The following is a 16,674-nucleotide window of genomic DNA, read 5'->3' as shown; positions in this document are numbered from 1 at the left end:
TGACATATAAAATATGTTTTAATATTTTTTCCAAACATTGTAATTACATGTTCAAATATACAGTAGTCAGCATTTCAAGTGAATTTAAAAAGGTTTTTCAAAATTGTTCTAGTTTTAGGACAAATTTGATAAAAGTTTTTGAACCACTTCAAATGTTGGCGTGGGTTTCCTCTGGGTGTTTCCCCCACTGTCCAAAGACGTGGTATAAGTGAATTGAATTAGGGTTGGGTCAATAGACAATGCCATCGTCCATCGCCAATAGACAAGATGCTGAGCCGGCATCGCGATCCCCCGCCCCCGTCGCAAATCCGCTTGCGAAAAATACACACTGAGGCCCTGTTTACACTAATATGTCTTAGTTTTAAAATGCCATTTTAGAATGAAAATGATTCATATACCCTCTGACGTTTCACCTAGCGTTTCTGAACAGCATTCCCTCAACACTATACTGCTGAAAACGCACATCACGTGACCACAGACACACACACACACTCTGTCATGAGCTCCAGACAGTGTATACAGGCAGTCAGCGAGTCTCTACACTGCTTCAATCTTTCACACTCGTACTTAGTAATTTTAGAGAAAACCTCAGATACTGTTGGTTTGTTCCAGAACTCAGAACTGGTTGGATCCAGTTGGTTGTGCACCTTTTTACCAAGTTTGTTAATGCCATTATAATGACACAGATAACTTATCTTTATTTATTTAGGATTTGGTTGTGGGTAAAACAAAGACTGTGCGGGTCAGGTAGTTGAAACAGTAGGCCACAAATAATTAATTCGTTATTAATTAGTTATACATAATTAATTTACCACTGCCTACGACGACGATGACATCGTCCATCATCATCTTTATTCACCACCGCCATTAGACATCTTACAATGCCAAATTGTTAGACGTTGCCCATTCATAAACTGAATTGAGCTAAATTAACCGTAGTGTATGAGTGTGTGTGCGCATGTGAGAGTGTATGGATGTTTCCCAGTACTGGGTTGCGGCTGGAAAGGCATCCGCAAAAACGCATAAAACACATGCTGGATGAGATGGCAGTTCTTTCTGCTGTGGCGACCCTTGATTAATAAAGGCACTGAGTCGAATGAATATATATGTTCATATATCTAATATTTTCCATATTTTTATTATACAGTAATTCCAATGGTTGAAAACAACATAAAAAGCCATTTTTCTAAAATTTCTAAATATATGTTGCATATATGAAATTTTATACATGTAAAATTCAAATATAAACTTGTCTGTCATGTACATAAATGGCACATTTTCCATGTATCAGATTTCTTTATTGGTGGTCACACAGCCAAGAATTGTACATTATGTTATCCTTAGCATCCAAATACTTTTTTTTGGCATAAAAAAAAGTTTTTGGCAACATAGATTGTGTATTTTGTATATTTAGACATTCACACAAACACACAAGATTAAAAAATAGCAATATTAAAATAATCAATTAAACTCATTAAAATTTTATTTGGTAATTCAAGGGTATGAAGAGAAATACGAAAAAAATATACATCATTATTCAACTTCATCAAGCATTACTCTGAATAAAACCACACAAAAGCATTGAAACTATTTCAAGAACAGCAGAATCAGGGTTTACTTTAAAATTTTACACTTTAAACTACAGTGTTTTGGTTCATCTCTTGTTGTCTCACAGGTCCTCCGATGCAGTGCTTCCATCACCAGACATGTCACTTGCCAGCTCTTGACTTGCTTGTCATGTTTCTGTTTCTCTTCAGAACACTGTTCGTCCTCCAAGGTCAAAGTAAGAGCCCTGACCATGAGCATGTTGTGGCTGTCTATAAATATGCCTGAGGGGTAAATGCAGGGAGGACCGAGGATCCTGGCAAAGACGTAGTGAGTAGGAAGGAAATGGGTTATAAAGGGATGGCGGAGCAGAGGAGGAGAGTGAGGGGTCGAGAGAAGGAAGTATGGAAGGGTGCAGTACCACATCTGGTAGATAGGGGGCGGCAGAGTTGAGTTGTGGGAAGGTGCCTATCTCAGTTGGAGCTACGGCAGGGTATGCGTTTGAAGGAGGAGGACATTGGGGGTGAGTTGAGGATTGAGATAGTAACTGGGGGGCACTTGAGGTTTGGAGAGGGGGAAAGGACTGGGAAGTGATTTGAGAGTGGTTTGCCATTTGGGGTGGAATGTGAGAGAAGGATGGATTATGGTATGACTGGGGAAAGGTGGATTGAATTTGGGATGTATTCGGGATTGAGCAGGATGAGGGGAGGGTCAAACTCTGGAGAGGATGTGGACCTGGTGGGATTGGAGTTGGGAAGGGGTAAGAAGTTGGTGCAGGGTTTGGGAGAGGACCAGTGTGTTTGGGCAGAGATGAAGGGAATGTGTATGCTGTGCTAGGGTGCAATGTGTTGGGAACAGACTGCATTGGGCCTTGATGGATAGCACTGGTGGAAGGGAAGGAAAATGATCCAGTTGTTGGATGTACTGGATTTGGAATTGCGTTTAACCCAGAGGACTGGGAAACTGGAAAAGAACTAGGTCCAGAGGTACTCAAGTTGAGTTGCTGCTGAACAGGGGGAAAGGGGAAGGCTGTTGTGTTTGGATTGGAAGATACCATAATAGAGTTAGGGGTGGACTGTTCTGATGGAGGGAAGGGAAATGCGGTTGGAGTTGTATTTGGATCAGAGGGGGTGGGAATTTGGTTGCATTGTGACACTTGCTGATATGGTAAGGCAGACTGGGGTAGACTTTGACATGAAGGGGATGTTGGATCAGGGTCATTGTTGGGTTGCACCGGAGGGAAAGGAAAGGCTGTTTGGGTTGGGTTTGGGACTGCAGGAGTTGTCGCATTGGCTGAGCTCAAACCTCCATCATCCACCTGATTTTGGCCAGAGTCAATAGTCAACCTGGTACCTTGACAAGCAGGGATTGATTGGAAAGGTGGATTTGTAGGTGTATGGGGGCTTAGGTTGTCTTGGGATTGGTCTGTTGGAAGAAGAGAATGGTAGGATGAAGATTGGAGAAGGTGTGAAGAGGTGGAGTGTGAGATAGAAGGGTATGAGTCTGAGAGAGAGGTTGTAGATGCAGGCATAGCTGTAGAGGAATTTACGCCAGGATACTCTGCTGAAGGTATAGAGGAATATGCAGGCATAGAGTGTGGAGATGAAATACTTGAGGCCTGTGGAAGCTCAAGGTCTGAGCTCTGCGTTGAGGACACCACAGAATACATTGAAGAAGACTGAGGCACTGATGTATGCGAGCTGAGCTGAGGAGTTGGGAAAGATGATGTGTATCCAGAAAGGTCCATCATTTGACCGGTTCTATAATAGAAAGACAGATAAAAATCATTGATAATGTTGTCTCAAAGTGTACTCTTAATTTAGCTATGAGGTTATAGCACTTACTCATCCATCAGTGCGTTGTTTACGTTAGTTTCAGAGGTTGTCTGTTGTTGACTCTCCATTGAAGAGGGCATCTCAGAGGTCAAGAAGGCTTGTTCAAGGACAAGAGTTTGGTCAGAGTCTGTCTGATCTGGGTGAGATGACACTTCTGTATGAAAACCAGAGTCTGTAATTGGAAGGGCGGTGTTCATAATGGTGAGGGCGGAGCTTGGGAGATCCACAGATTGTGGGAGGAGCTCCGTGGAATCACATGGGTCACATGACTCTGAGAGAGGGAAGCAAGAAAAATTGTTTCGTAAGAAAGAATGGAAAATTAGCAAGCCCATATTTACTAAAGTACTCTTTTGTGAAGACTAGAACAAATATCAGTAAAGTCTTTGCATTTACTTTTTAATTGGATTTGAATTTATGAGATTGTACATTCTGAAGTAAATAATTATAATCCTCACCAATATCCAAACATTCCTCTTGGCTGGATGTAATTTTCCTCTTCAGCCTTGCCTCTCTTTGCCTAGGGTAAACAACAGAAAAATTATGTTATGTTCTCAGTCTAGCTGTCTTAAAAAGTTTTGTGTTTAAATAATAAATGCGCTATTAGTTGAAACTGGTGTGTGTGCGTGCAACTTACTTCTTGCAGTTCATGCCATTCTCTCTAAAGCCTTTCGCAAAAGGATTTGAGTTTATTTTCAGTTCGGTGATCTTTGATCAATAAAAACAAGAGAATAGTCATGATTAGTTTATTGTCGTAATAGAGAACAATATATAAAACAGACAATAATTTAATATATTAATCAGATTAATGTATTTTTCTTTCACCTTGTTGTTCTGGTATGCAGTGACCGTAATGAACTGTGTTTCAGGAAAAGTGAAAGAGTGCTGAGTTCTTCCCCACATCAGCACATCACGGGCCTCGATCACATGCACCCGTGGCTGGTATCGATGCAAGGAGTGAAGAATGATCTTTACCAGAAAAGAGTTTGGAAATCAATGTTAGAAATGGGGTATAGGTGAGATGTAAAGAATATTGCTTCACATAAAGACATAATGGCCATAAAATAAATGCTACTTCATAATAACTTTCACAAGTTATTCAAAACTCAAAACTATTTGGGCACTTAAATGACATTTAATTAAATAGTAAAAATTGATATACAGTTCAGTAATTAAAACAAAAAGCACAAGAACACTAACTAGTTTTCAGGTTTAATAATTTTATGTTTATGCAATTTCAAGGGTCCAAATAAAAAAAAAAACTTTTTAACTAGACATTAAAAGGGTGACACATTGCACTTCTGATCAAACCTTAACCCAACCATCATCGCTATTACCCTCTACACCTTCCCCAACCATCATCGTTATTGATGTCTACACCTTCCCCAAACCTAAACCCAACCATCATCGTTATTAATGTCTACACCTTCCCCAAACCTAAACCCAACCATCATCGTTATTAATGTCTACACCTTCCCCAAACCTAAACCCAACCATCATCGTTATTAATGTCTACACCTTCCCCAAATCTAAACCCAACCATCATTGTTATTAACATCTACACCTTCCCCAAACCTAAACCTAACCATCACAGTTATTAACGTCTACACCTTCCCCAAACCTAAACCCAACCATCATCATTATTAATGTCTAAACCTTCCCCAAACCTAAACCCAACTATCATCGTTATAATGTCTACACCTTCCCCAAACCTACCCCCGACCATCATCGTTATTAATGTCTACACCTTCCCCAAACCTACACCCAACCATCACGGCTATTAACAACAGCCACGAGTTGCGGAGGCTTTCATACTTGATGCGTTCACCATTGTACTGATATTTGCAACCACAGGGGGCGACGCCAAGAAGACTAACATGTCACAACATATCAAATAAATCGCTTGTGGATATATTTGGAGAAAACTAAGGAAAACATTTGGTGAAAACGCTCTCTTATCTAACCAACAACATCTTGTTGTGACATCTCGCATGGTTCAATGGGATCTCAATAACTGCAAGATACGCCTCTAACTTACTAAATGTTATGCCCCCTTCATGTTATGCTTAGGTTAAAATTTAACCCAACAGCTAGCAAAACGAGTAAGAAATAGACGTCTTTCTCTGAGCAAAAAGGCCCAGTGAAGAGAAAGAAGACCCTATGACCTCCAAGAAAAAAAAAGCTTTGAACAGACTATACTAGGAGACAATACCGGAGTGACAGGTGATTTCCACACACCAAAGGTTGGGGACCACTGATTTAGATAACAGGATTAAACATTTTCGACTTTAACAGCAAATGTAAACACGGGTATTGTTTTACTCACATATCCTTGTGCGTCCAGCGTGTTGTTGGTGAGTTTGGCCCGGTGGAAGGATATGGTGCGGTTCTGCCAGTGTTCTCCAGTCGCCGGTGAGTCCGGATGGATGAACACACGGTCCGGCAGTCGAGCCTCTGCTCCTCCGACCACCTGCCAGCTGTTATCTTGAAAACGATAGCGGGAGGAATCGACAGGTACGATGTCTAGAAGAAGAATGTAGCGCAGAGATGGGTTCAGCCCTGATAGCTTCACCCGCAGCTGAGGAAACATTCGCCTGAGGAACAGAAGAGACGGATTAGACGTGGTCCAACTAGGGTTTCTAAAAAGAGGAGTTTACGTCGGCAGCTAGCTCTCTGCAACTCTCACATGGTCGCCCACTGAAGCTAAGCAGGGCTGCGCCCGGTCAGTACCTGGATGGGAGGCAACATGGGAAAGCTAGGTTGCTGCCGGGAGTGTTGTTAATGAGACCAGCAGGGGTTGCCCAATCTGCAGTCTGTGTGGGTCCTAATGTCCCAGTATAGTGAAGGGGACTCTATGCTGCTCAGTAAGCGCCGTCTTTTGGATGAGAAGTTAAACCGAGGTCCTGACTCTCTGTGGTCATTAAAAATTCCAGGACGTCTTTCTAAAAAGAGTAGGGACTTAACCCCGGCATCCTGGCCAAATCTGCCCACTGACCTCTGCCTAACAATCCCCATACCATGATTGGCTTCATCACTCTGTCTCCTCTCCACCAATCAGCTAGTGTGCGGTCTGGCGCAAAATGGCTGCCGTCGCGACATCCAGGTAGATGCTGCACACTGGTGGTGGATGAGGAGATCGCCCCAATGTGTAAAGCACTTTGAGTGCCCAGAGAAGCGCTATATAGATGTAAGGAATTATTATTATTACCCAAAACTGAAAATTACCCCCTGATTTATTCACCCTCAAACCATTCTCGATGTACAGTTAAAGTCAGAATTATTAGCCCTCCTGAATTATTAGCCCCCCTGTATATCTTTCTTTCCCCAATTTATGTTTAACAGAAAGAAGATTTTTCTCTCAACATGGTTGAGAAACACTGTTTTAATGCACCTACGCTCATCATGTGCTCACCTGCCCTTCTTAGTGACGATCATCTCAGTCCCGACTGTGCTGAACTGCTTCCACAGACCCGCGTTCTCCAGCTCCATCCTCACGCTGTCCTGTGGAGTGGCAGGAGAGTCTGTGTTTGCATGAGGCTTTAGCAGTGCAGGAGGAAGAGCGCGAGCTGCCATCTCACATGTGGACGGGTACAACGGCACATCTCGATCTGCAGGACAGACAGACACTTCTGGATGATACACAGTTTTCAAAAAGTGAATTTAAATGGAAGCTTTAAATGGGAGCCATTATGCAAAAATCCCTTTTATGAAGGTGTTTAAACACAGTTGTGTTTCATCAGTGTGTGAATATAACCAGCTACTGATTGTAAAAAAGTATTAATGTTATTTCATATAATCACACTAGATAAAAACAGTCTGCAGAACACTTTGATTGACATTCTCTCTTCATATGTGTCATCAGAGGGGGAAAGATCCGCCCACTAGTGACCATCTCTCCCTCATAGAGTGGAGGAACTATGACGTCAATTTGTATGCAAAAACCCGGAAGCGAGTTAGCATTTTAGCACTTCCGGTTCCCTCGTCCCAAAGTCAATGGCTTTTTTGAATGGGGTTTTCAGTAAAATTGCTTAGATAAGGTCCGTGGCGAACACAAATTCAAGATATTTTCACGTTTTGTTCTACGACTTAAAACACAACAGTTACAGCACACTTTTGAATTTTTAATTCGGCCATGCTTCTTTAAAAAGACGGGTGTTATCAAGTTGCTAAATGGGACTACAGGCGGTGTCGGAGACATTATACGTCATCGAGCTGATCTAGTCTGGAGCGCAGCACGCTTGTGTTGGGCGTTTGGATTTGTCTGTTATTTAGGTATTTTCATGAATAGTATTTTATAGTTTTTTGTGTTTTTCTAATTAAGAGTTCAGATTGTGTATAGATAATGCCTTCACATGTAAAGGCTGTCGAGACAGATTCATTTGTTGATCATTTATTTTAATAAAGATACTGTTCACCAGTGCAGCCTGTCTCTCTCCTGCTCTCAGTAATGCAAACGTGTGAATAAATGTGTAAAAATACAGACATATTAACTGTCATTTTAACGTGATCAAGTGATTTTTCGTCTTTTTTTATTCATCTGAACACATTTTACTCAGTCATAACTGCAATATTTACACTCCTCCATAAAACGTTCAGCAGATGTGACTGTATGGGCTGCTTTTCGCTGTACGTTGTGACATAAAAGGAATATTGAATGTTGCTCTGTGTCCATGATGATGGAACTTGCTGGCATTTGATAGACTTGTTCCTCCTCACGCCTTATTTCTGTCGTCTGTTAAGGTAAGCAGGCTGTGTGCGCGAGCGATACACTTATTTAGATATGTCTGATGAAAATACTATATAGGCAGATTTATACACGCAGTTTTAAAACTTTAAAAACAACCGCAAAGCAAAACAGACGTATTTCCCACGTAAAAACGATCCAAAAGGCACATAGGTCTATATATTTTTGCGTATTTATTTGTTTATAATATATAGCGTGGATTATAATATAATAAACATAGAGATTAGCTCTTTGTCATGGACATTATTTCTAAAAATAAGCTTGATAAGTTGTCTGTAGCAGGGTGGGGCTGACGTCACAGACGAGCACCCCGAGGGCTCTGTAGTCCGTTTATAGCCTAATGTTAGCTTTTTAACTCTTGCGTTTGCATTTAAGATCCAAAAGTGCCCCAAGTTGTATTTTCGTGTGAGGATTATCCGGCTGGACAAAACGTGTAAGTGTAATGAACTGTGTTTGAACACAGAGCTTATTATTTGCAATCTTCGAAAAGCCTATGGGAAAATCCTATCGGGATTTTCACGAGGGAACCAGTTTTATGCTAGCAGCCGATTAGCCTACAAAGTGACGTCATAGTTCCTCCACTCTATTAGCATAGAAAGTTAGTCTTGTTTTTGAATCTGCCACTATGCTGACACACAGGCATTTGTAGCCCGGCCCTCTTTTGAAATGAGCACAATCTCATTTGAATTTAAAGTGACAGTCACTAAAATGAGACTATTTGGAATAAATCCTCAAGGGGGCAGCTTTGAGGAGTTATAAAACATTATTTGTGGAGTATTTTGAGTTGAAACTTCCCACACACACACTCAAAGGACATCAGAGAATTATTTAAATCTTGTACAAAGCGTCCACAATAGGTCCTCTTTTTGTTGCATAAACGTTTACTTCGATTATTATTATTATTCATTCATTCATTTTATTTTCGGCTTAGTCCCTTTATTAATCTGGGGTCGCCACAGCGGAATGAACCGCCAATTTATCCTGCATATGTTTTATGCAGCTGATACCCTTCCAGCTGCAACCCATTACTGGGGAAACACCCATACACACTCATTCACACACATACACTACGGACAATTTAGCTTATTCAATTCACCTATAGCGCATGTGTTTGACTGTGGGGGAACATTTTTTTGCCCCTTTAGGCTATTATTTTTTTAAATAGTCTACAGAACAAACCATCATTATACAATAACTTGCCTAATTACCCTAACCTGTCTAGTTAACCTAATTAACCTAGTTAAGCCTTTAAATGTCACTTTAAGCTGTATAGAAGTGTCTTGAAGAATATCAAGTTGAATATTATTTACTGTCATCATGGCAAAGATAAAATAAATCAGTTATTAGAGATGAGTTATTAAAATTATTATGATAAGAAATGTATTGAAAAAAAATCTCTCCGTTAAACAGAAATTGGGGGGGGGGGAATAAACAAAATAAACTGTATGTGTACTTACCTCAGAATGTACTTGGTTCTATTAGCTAACCAACTACTAAACTAGGTTAAGAGACAACAACCAGTTATGATAAGTAGACAGCACATGCGAAAAATAACTGTGAACAGTCTGAGTGAAATAAATATTAAGCAACAATTAAAAAATAATGATAATTAAACCTAAAATAGAAAATTATTACAAACAACAAAATCACTAAGATATAAATCAGTTTAGAAAACCAAAATATTAAAATCACTTGAATTACTAACACTGCTTTGAGGAACATACAAATGGTCTATGGGGTCGAAATAATTGATGATCAAAATGTTGTTCATACCAAGTGAAAAAAAAAAAGTGTCAGCTCAAAAAACGTAATAAAAATCAGTAATAATTTTCAATTTTCTCACTCATCACTTGATTATCTTTCATCAACACTAAAGAAGATATTTTGAAGAATGGTGGCACCAATTGACTTCAGTAGTAATTTTCTTCCTACTATGAAAGTCATTCATTTTTCGGCTTGTTCATTCCACGGTGGGCGACCCCGGATTAATAAAGGGACTAAGCCGATAAGAGAATGAATGAATAAATTACTAACACTGCTTTGAGAACCATAAAAATGATGACTTAACATGTTGTTATTACCAAGATAAACTCAATCATTCCTAAAGGGACAGGTCACCCCTATTTATAGAAGCATTATATACAGTACACTCTCAGAAATAAAGGTACAGGAGCTGTCACTGGGGCAGTACCTTTTGAAAAAGTACATACTTGTACCTGAAGGGTCCAAAATGGTGAGAGAGAGAGAGAGAGTTTTAATTTTATTGCCATTTCAGCGTCTATGGCTATGTCATGGCAAAAAGAAAATAGATCAAGTAAAAATATTCTAACAATTAAAAGTCATCAACAGCAATAAATAATGTACAAGGTAAAATATATAAATAATAATAATAATGATAATATATAAGATAAAAATCTAAAAAAGTTTTTTAAGATTTCCTTTTGATAAAAATTCTACAACTTTAGATGGATTCACGTTTAAAAATATTTCCTTTAAAGTCTCTCCAGATAAATATTGTTGTCTGATAACATTAAAAATGGGGCATTCCACAAGAATACGTTTAACTGTTTGGTGTCTGTTGTCCAAAATGGTGCCTCAGAGGTGCTTTTTAGTAACATTTGGGTACGAATATGCACTTTTTAGGTACCACTGTGGACTATTTGGGTACAAATATGTATTTTTTAAAAAGGTACTACCCTAGTGACAGCTCCTGTACCTTTATTTCTGAGAGTGTACACATGATTTTACTTAAGAGAGTGTACATTACCCACTGCTAAACATGTTCTTTTTTTACAAAAGTTTCATAAAATAAAATATTTGAAAATAACAGTAACAATAAAATGGTGACATAATATCAATAACTAAATATGCATAGCTAAGAGCGAGTCGAATCTTTATTTATTCGCTCAGCTTTAGTTATTATCAGCTGTAAATTCCTAATCTAAAGACAGCGTTAAGAAGGGGAGTGCGATGGGTCGTAAATTGAAAAATGTTTGTGTTGTGGATGGGAATTAGGTAGTAATATTTTTATATTTCTACAAAGATTGGATGGAGCGAGCTAATCACTTGAGTTTCTAAAGAAGATACTTTGAAGAATGCTGGCACCAATTGACTTCCATAGTGATTTTCTTCCTATTATGAAAGTCAATGAGTGCCATCAATCTGCATTCTTCAAAATATCTTCTTTAATTGTCAACATAAATGAGGTAATTTTCATTTTTGAGTGAACTATCCCTTTAAATGACTCTTAAAAGGGCCTAAAATAATTGTCATCGCTATGAAAAACCTCATTTTGCAAACTCTAAATTTTTCGAGTGATAACTTGAGCTGGTCTCATTATTCATTCATTCATTTTCTTTTTGGCTTAGTCCCTTTATTAATCTGGGGTCGCCACAGCGGAATGAACCGCCAACTTATCCAGCATATGTTTTATGCAGCGGATGCCCTTCCGGCGGCAACCCATCACTAGGAAACACCCATACACACTCATTCACACACATACACTATGGAAAATTTAGCCTACCCAATTCACCTCTAGCGCATGTCTTTGAACTTGTGGGGGAAACCCACGCCAACACGGGGAGAACATGCAAACTCCACACAGAAATGCTAGTCTCATTAAACCTCTGCAAACCCTCACACACACATCTATGCTGCTTTCTTACCTCTGTAATAGCAGTCGCTCAATCTCTGAGGTCCCAGAGCCAAACCAGGGTACATTTCCACACCCAGCATGTCTCGGTCTGCTCTTTCTTCACGTTTGTCTTTATCGAATATTAAATCAAAGCTTCACTGAGCTTCTATAATGGAGGAGATCTCTTTCAAAGTCTTCTTTTCCCCTTCTCTCTCTGTGTGTTTCTTGTCTTCTAATGCCCGCGCTGGTCTTCTCGTGTGTTATATAGGTGAGCGCTCCTTCACACTTCAGCAAATGGTGGAGTCTTCACACGTTCCTCTTCTTCTGTTTTCTTCAGGGTCCATCTTTTGGGGCCTGCTCTTCACACACCGGCTAAATAAACACAGCTCTGTTTTCTCATAAACACATCAAACTTAAAACATCACTGCTGCGTTTATTCTTCATCCACTTGGAGTTAGGTTGCTCAAATGGGAAGAAATAGATTTCGTTTGTAGAGGCTGGTTTGTATTCGCTGGAGTCTCAGTTTGATCTTATTATATTGTGTTTTACTACTGTAATGGGGTTAAAGGGAGACTCTGCAAGTCATCTGGTAAGGTGTTTCTCCTGAGTAAATGACCTTCATAATCTCGTCTATTTGCAGTTGGCAAAATTAACCTAAAATGCGATATTAATAGTCTTCAGTTTATGATATCAAAATGGCGCTTTTTACAAAATTGGTTGTAAACATATCAGCAAGAACAGAGATATTTAAAAAAAAAAAAAGTCATAGTGGATATTTTGTACTTTTTTTGGTACACACGGGATGAAAACAAAATAAATAATAATAATAAATAAATAAATATATATATTATATATATGTATATAATATATATATAAACAAGAACAATATAATATTGAAAACAAAAATAGAAATAAATAATAATAAAAATAAAATTTGGAGATATTTTAATTTATTCCACTTGATAAAATTAATGAAACAAATAATTGACAAATAATTTTCTAAATAGTTTACATGTATTATTAGTCAATGCTCATTTATGAGTTAACATTATTTTTCTTTTTTTTTCTTTTTTTTTTGTTAATACACATTGGGCTAAAATGTATACTTTAAATTATTATTATTATTATTATTATTATTATTATTATTATTATTATTATTCCATGTTAGATATTACAATATTTTAGCAAACTGAATATTTATTGAAACAAATTTTATATTATTTCTATAATATGCATTTTGTAAATGTATTATGTGATATTATATTATATTATATTATATTATATTATATTATATTATATTATATTATATTATATTATATTATATTATATTATATTATATTATAAAATTTAAACGTATGACAAACAAATTCTGTAAAAAAAATCACATTAATACCAGAAAATTGAACCTTCAATAATATATACATATACATATACAGTATATGTTTAAATTTCTTCAATTTGATGATTCATAATTTATTATTAGCCAATGTTCATTTATGAATTGATTTTATTTTTATTTATTCATTTTTTGCTCAAACACAATGTACTATAAATATTTATGTTGAAATTAACAAATTATTTAAATTATTTTTATTTCATCTTAGATATTAAAATTTTTTTAGCAAACTGATAATTTATTAAAACAAATATATTATATTATATTATGTTATGTTATGTTATGTTATGTTATATTATGTTATATTATGTTATGTTATATTATATTATATTATATTATGTTATGTTATATTATATTATATTATGTTATGTTATATTATATTATATTATATTATATTATATTATATTATATTATGTTATGTTATGTTATGTTATATTATGTTATATTATGTTATGTTATGTTATATTATGTTATGTTATGTTATGTTATATTATATTATATTATATTATATTATATTATATTATATTATATTATATTATATTATATTACAGTGCTCAGCATATATAAGTACACCCCTCAGAAATCTATGTTTAAATTCATATTTTTAATAGAGAAATAGATATTTGTGCATATACATTAGATTAGTCAGTACTGAAGCCAAATCTAAAGCTTATCTAACAAAATAACTTACGATAAGGGTCAAATACAGTACAGCCAAATTTAAATAGTATAGAGAAATATTAAATACAAATGTTAAAAATAGGAAAAATCAAGAAAAGCAAAAATATAGAAAAGTTTAGTTGAAATTTTTTAGGTTGTAATTTATTTTTGCAATATTTTGCTCGAGTTTAATTGTATTATCTTTCAATTTCCAAATATGTTTGGTGACTAAAATATTGTTTTAATAAATATATCTGTTTAATAAATCCGTTTTGTTTAAATGCACTAAAATACGCGCCCTATATTCACTGAGAAATGGACAAAAATATTAATTTTCAAAATGGGGTGTGCTCAATTTTGCTGAGCACTGTACATTATATTATATTATATTATATCATATCATATCATATCATATCATATCATATCATATTATATTATATTATATTATATTATATTATATTATATTATATTATATTATATTATATTATAATATTTAAATAAATAACAATAAACTATTCCTGTTCATTTTATTTTACATTAATATTATTAATATATAATTATTAAATAAACTCCCTTAAAATGATTTGTTAACGTTACATAACAAATAAATACAATGTTTGTAATTTATTTGTGGTTATGATTTGGAAGGGCATGTGAATGATGTGCTCAAGAGCGAATGATGTGTGTTTTTTTTCCCGTGGATCAGACTGCTGATGTCGGGTGGATTCCCTTCCCGCAGTGGAAGAGGAAGGTCAGAATGAAAACAGTCTGTTACTCAATGCCAAGTGTTGTATGATGTAATCGCACCACCGCACACGGACTGTCCGTACCACAACTGCTGTCCAAATATGGACTGAGGTTTGGCCGGATGAAGGATATTACAGTGAGTTAATACTGACGGGATTTGACGTGTAGTGTAGATTCAAAAAAAGATGTTTGGTTTGGTTTGTTCAAAGTACCTATTCAAATGAGCTGAAACGACACAATTCTTGAGTTTTTTAGGACACCTTAATTGTTTTAAGTTCAATCCACTTATATTTGTAAAAACTAACAAGTTAACTTAAATCCCTCATGTTGTCCAAATGCGAACCCAGCATTTTTTAAAAGGTAGTGTATGACTGGCCTGAGATCAGCTGCTGGTGAAGGTGGAGGTCTGGACACACAGTTTGTTCTTACTGCTGCAGTTTGGTCTGTAAGGTAAACACAGCACGTCAGACGCTGCATCCAAATGACTTTTAACAAGCACACACGGCTTAACAGATGCTTCAGGTGGACGCTCTTTAAATAAATAGTAAGATTAAGTAGACTTCACTAAAAATTATGACTCTTTATAGCCTCTGTAATCTAAAAAAATGATTAGTTCACTTTACCTAAATTAATTGAGTAAACCTGTTGCTTTTAAAATGATTCGTTGACTTTATTTTGAAAAAGTAAGTAAATCTGTTTCCTTATTTCTTTAAAAACAGTGAATAAATTCATCGTAACTTGGAATTGATGTAACTTAATTTGTATAATTATGCACACACACTCAAAAAATGACGTTTGATGTTGGTTCCAATTACTTATTTTAAATGAAACAACACAATTCTTGAGGTTTTTGCAGCGAATACAAACTACTATGTCAACTTAATTCCTTCATGTTGTCTCAATGCAAATCGACTGTGTGGAACTCAATATAAAGAAATGGAGGGTTCCACGCAATTCATTCATGTTGTCACACATTCATTTGTCCCAACACAAATTAATTTTACTTGTTATGACAAATTTAGGTGTATTAAACATAAAACAAATATGTTGTCTCAAATGTTTTTTTCCAAAAGTTGATTCAGCTCATTTTAAATAAGTAGATTTTGTATTTAAGTGTAGGATATTACAAAATAATAATAATAATGATAATAATAATTTTAATAACAACATCAATAATAATAATAATAATAATAATAATAACGATAATAATGATAATAATAATAATAATAACAGCAACAACAACAACAGCAATAATAATAATAATGATGATGATGATGATGATAATAATATTAATGATAATAATAATAATGATAATAATGAGAATAATAATAATAATAGTAATAACAAAATAATAATAATAATAATGCTACTAATAATAATAATAATGATGACGATGATGATGATATTAATAATAACGATAATAATAATAACAGCAATAATAATAATGATGATAATAATAATAATAATAATAATAATAATAACAGCAATAATAATAATAATAATAATAACAACAGCAATAATAATAATAATAATAATAATAACAGCAATAATAATAACAATAATAATGATAATAAAAATAATAATAACCACAAAAACAACAACAACAATAATACGAATAATAATAATGATAATAATAATAATAATCATCATCATAATAATAATGATAATAATGATGATGATATTAATAATAAAAAATAATAATAATATAAATAGAATGTTTAGGTAAACTATTTCTTTAAATTGTATTTTTTTATGGGCATTTTTGTTTTTACAGTGGAAATAAATAAATCATTCACAAAGGCATGAGTTTTTCTTATAAGTTCCAGAAGCTATTAGTTGAAAAGGTGAGTAAACTCATTGCCTTAAAATTATTAATTAAATGTACTATGTGGGTAAATTGAACTGTTTAGGCATGGGCCGGTAAGATTCTGACGGTAGGATAACCTTGGATAAAAATATCACTGTTTCACAGTATCGTGATGACTGCTCTAAAATAAGTTCTTTTGAAATGTCTGGGTAAAAACTAAAACTTTTCCCCTCTTTGAACACAATATATTTTATTTTTTGAAACATTTAAAATATTTTGGAACAGTAAACATGTCCAGCGAAATCATTT

At 35.3% G+C, this 16,674-nt stretch overlaps 2 protein-coding genes across 5 annotated transcripts in view; both read right to left on the bottom strand.

The window, feature by feature from the left end:
- Window positions 1-1,465: 1,465 nt before the first annotated feature.
- On the bottom strand, window positions 1,466-11,992 carry tbx6 (T-box transcription factor 6). The gene is made up of 8 exons (NM_153666.2): window positions 11,787-11,992; window positions 6,790-6,985; window positions 5,704-5,971; window positions 4,203-4,346; window positions 4,015-4,085; window positions 3,836-3,897; window positions 3,390-3,651; window positions 1,466-3,305 (listed from the first exon to the last, which is right to left on the bottom strand). Exons 1-8 carry the CDS (start codon window positions 11,854-11,856, stop codon window positions 1,754-1,756), a joined length of 2,625 nt encoding a protein of 874 aa, NP_705952.2. The 5' UTR covers window positions 11,857-11,992; the 3' UTR covers window positions 1,466-1,753.
- nif3l1 (NIF3 NGG1 interacting factor 3-like 1 (S. cerevisiae)) overlaps window positions 11,787-16,674 on the bottom strand; it is a 41,812-nt gene continuing 36,924 nt past the window's right edge. Inside the window, exons 8-9 of one of the 4 annotated variants that reach the window (XM_073917879.1) lie at window positions 14,935-15,001; window positions 11,787-12,409 (exon numbers count right to left, since the gene is read on the bottom strand). In XM_073917879.1, coding sequence (XP_073773980.1) covers window positions 14,984-15,001 — 18 coding nt within the window. In that variant the 3' untranslated portion in view covers window positions 11,787-12,409; window positions 14,935-14,983. Of the gene's footprint in view, window positions 12,410-14,416; window positions 15,002-16,674 lie in introns of those variants that run through there. The other 3 variants (XM_068224644.2, XM_073917880.1, XM_073917881.1) reach the window with 3 other exon arrangements.

The sequence above is a fragment of the Danio rerio genome, chromosome 12, assembly GCF_049306965.1.
Source record: "Danio rerio strain Tuebingen ecotype United States chromosome 12, GRCz12tu, whole genome shotgun sequence".
Taxonomy (NCBI): domain Eukaryota; kingdom Metazoa; phylum Chordata; class Actinopteri; order Cypriniformes; family Danionidae; genus Danio; species Danio rerio.
The sequence above is the reverse complement of the archived record's forward strand: the minus strand, read 5'-3'. Positions and strand labels throughout refer to the sequence as shown.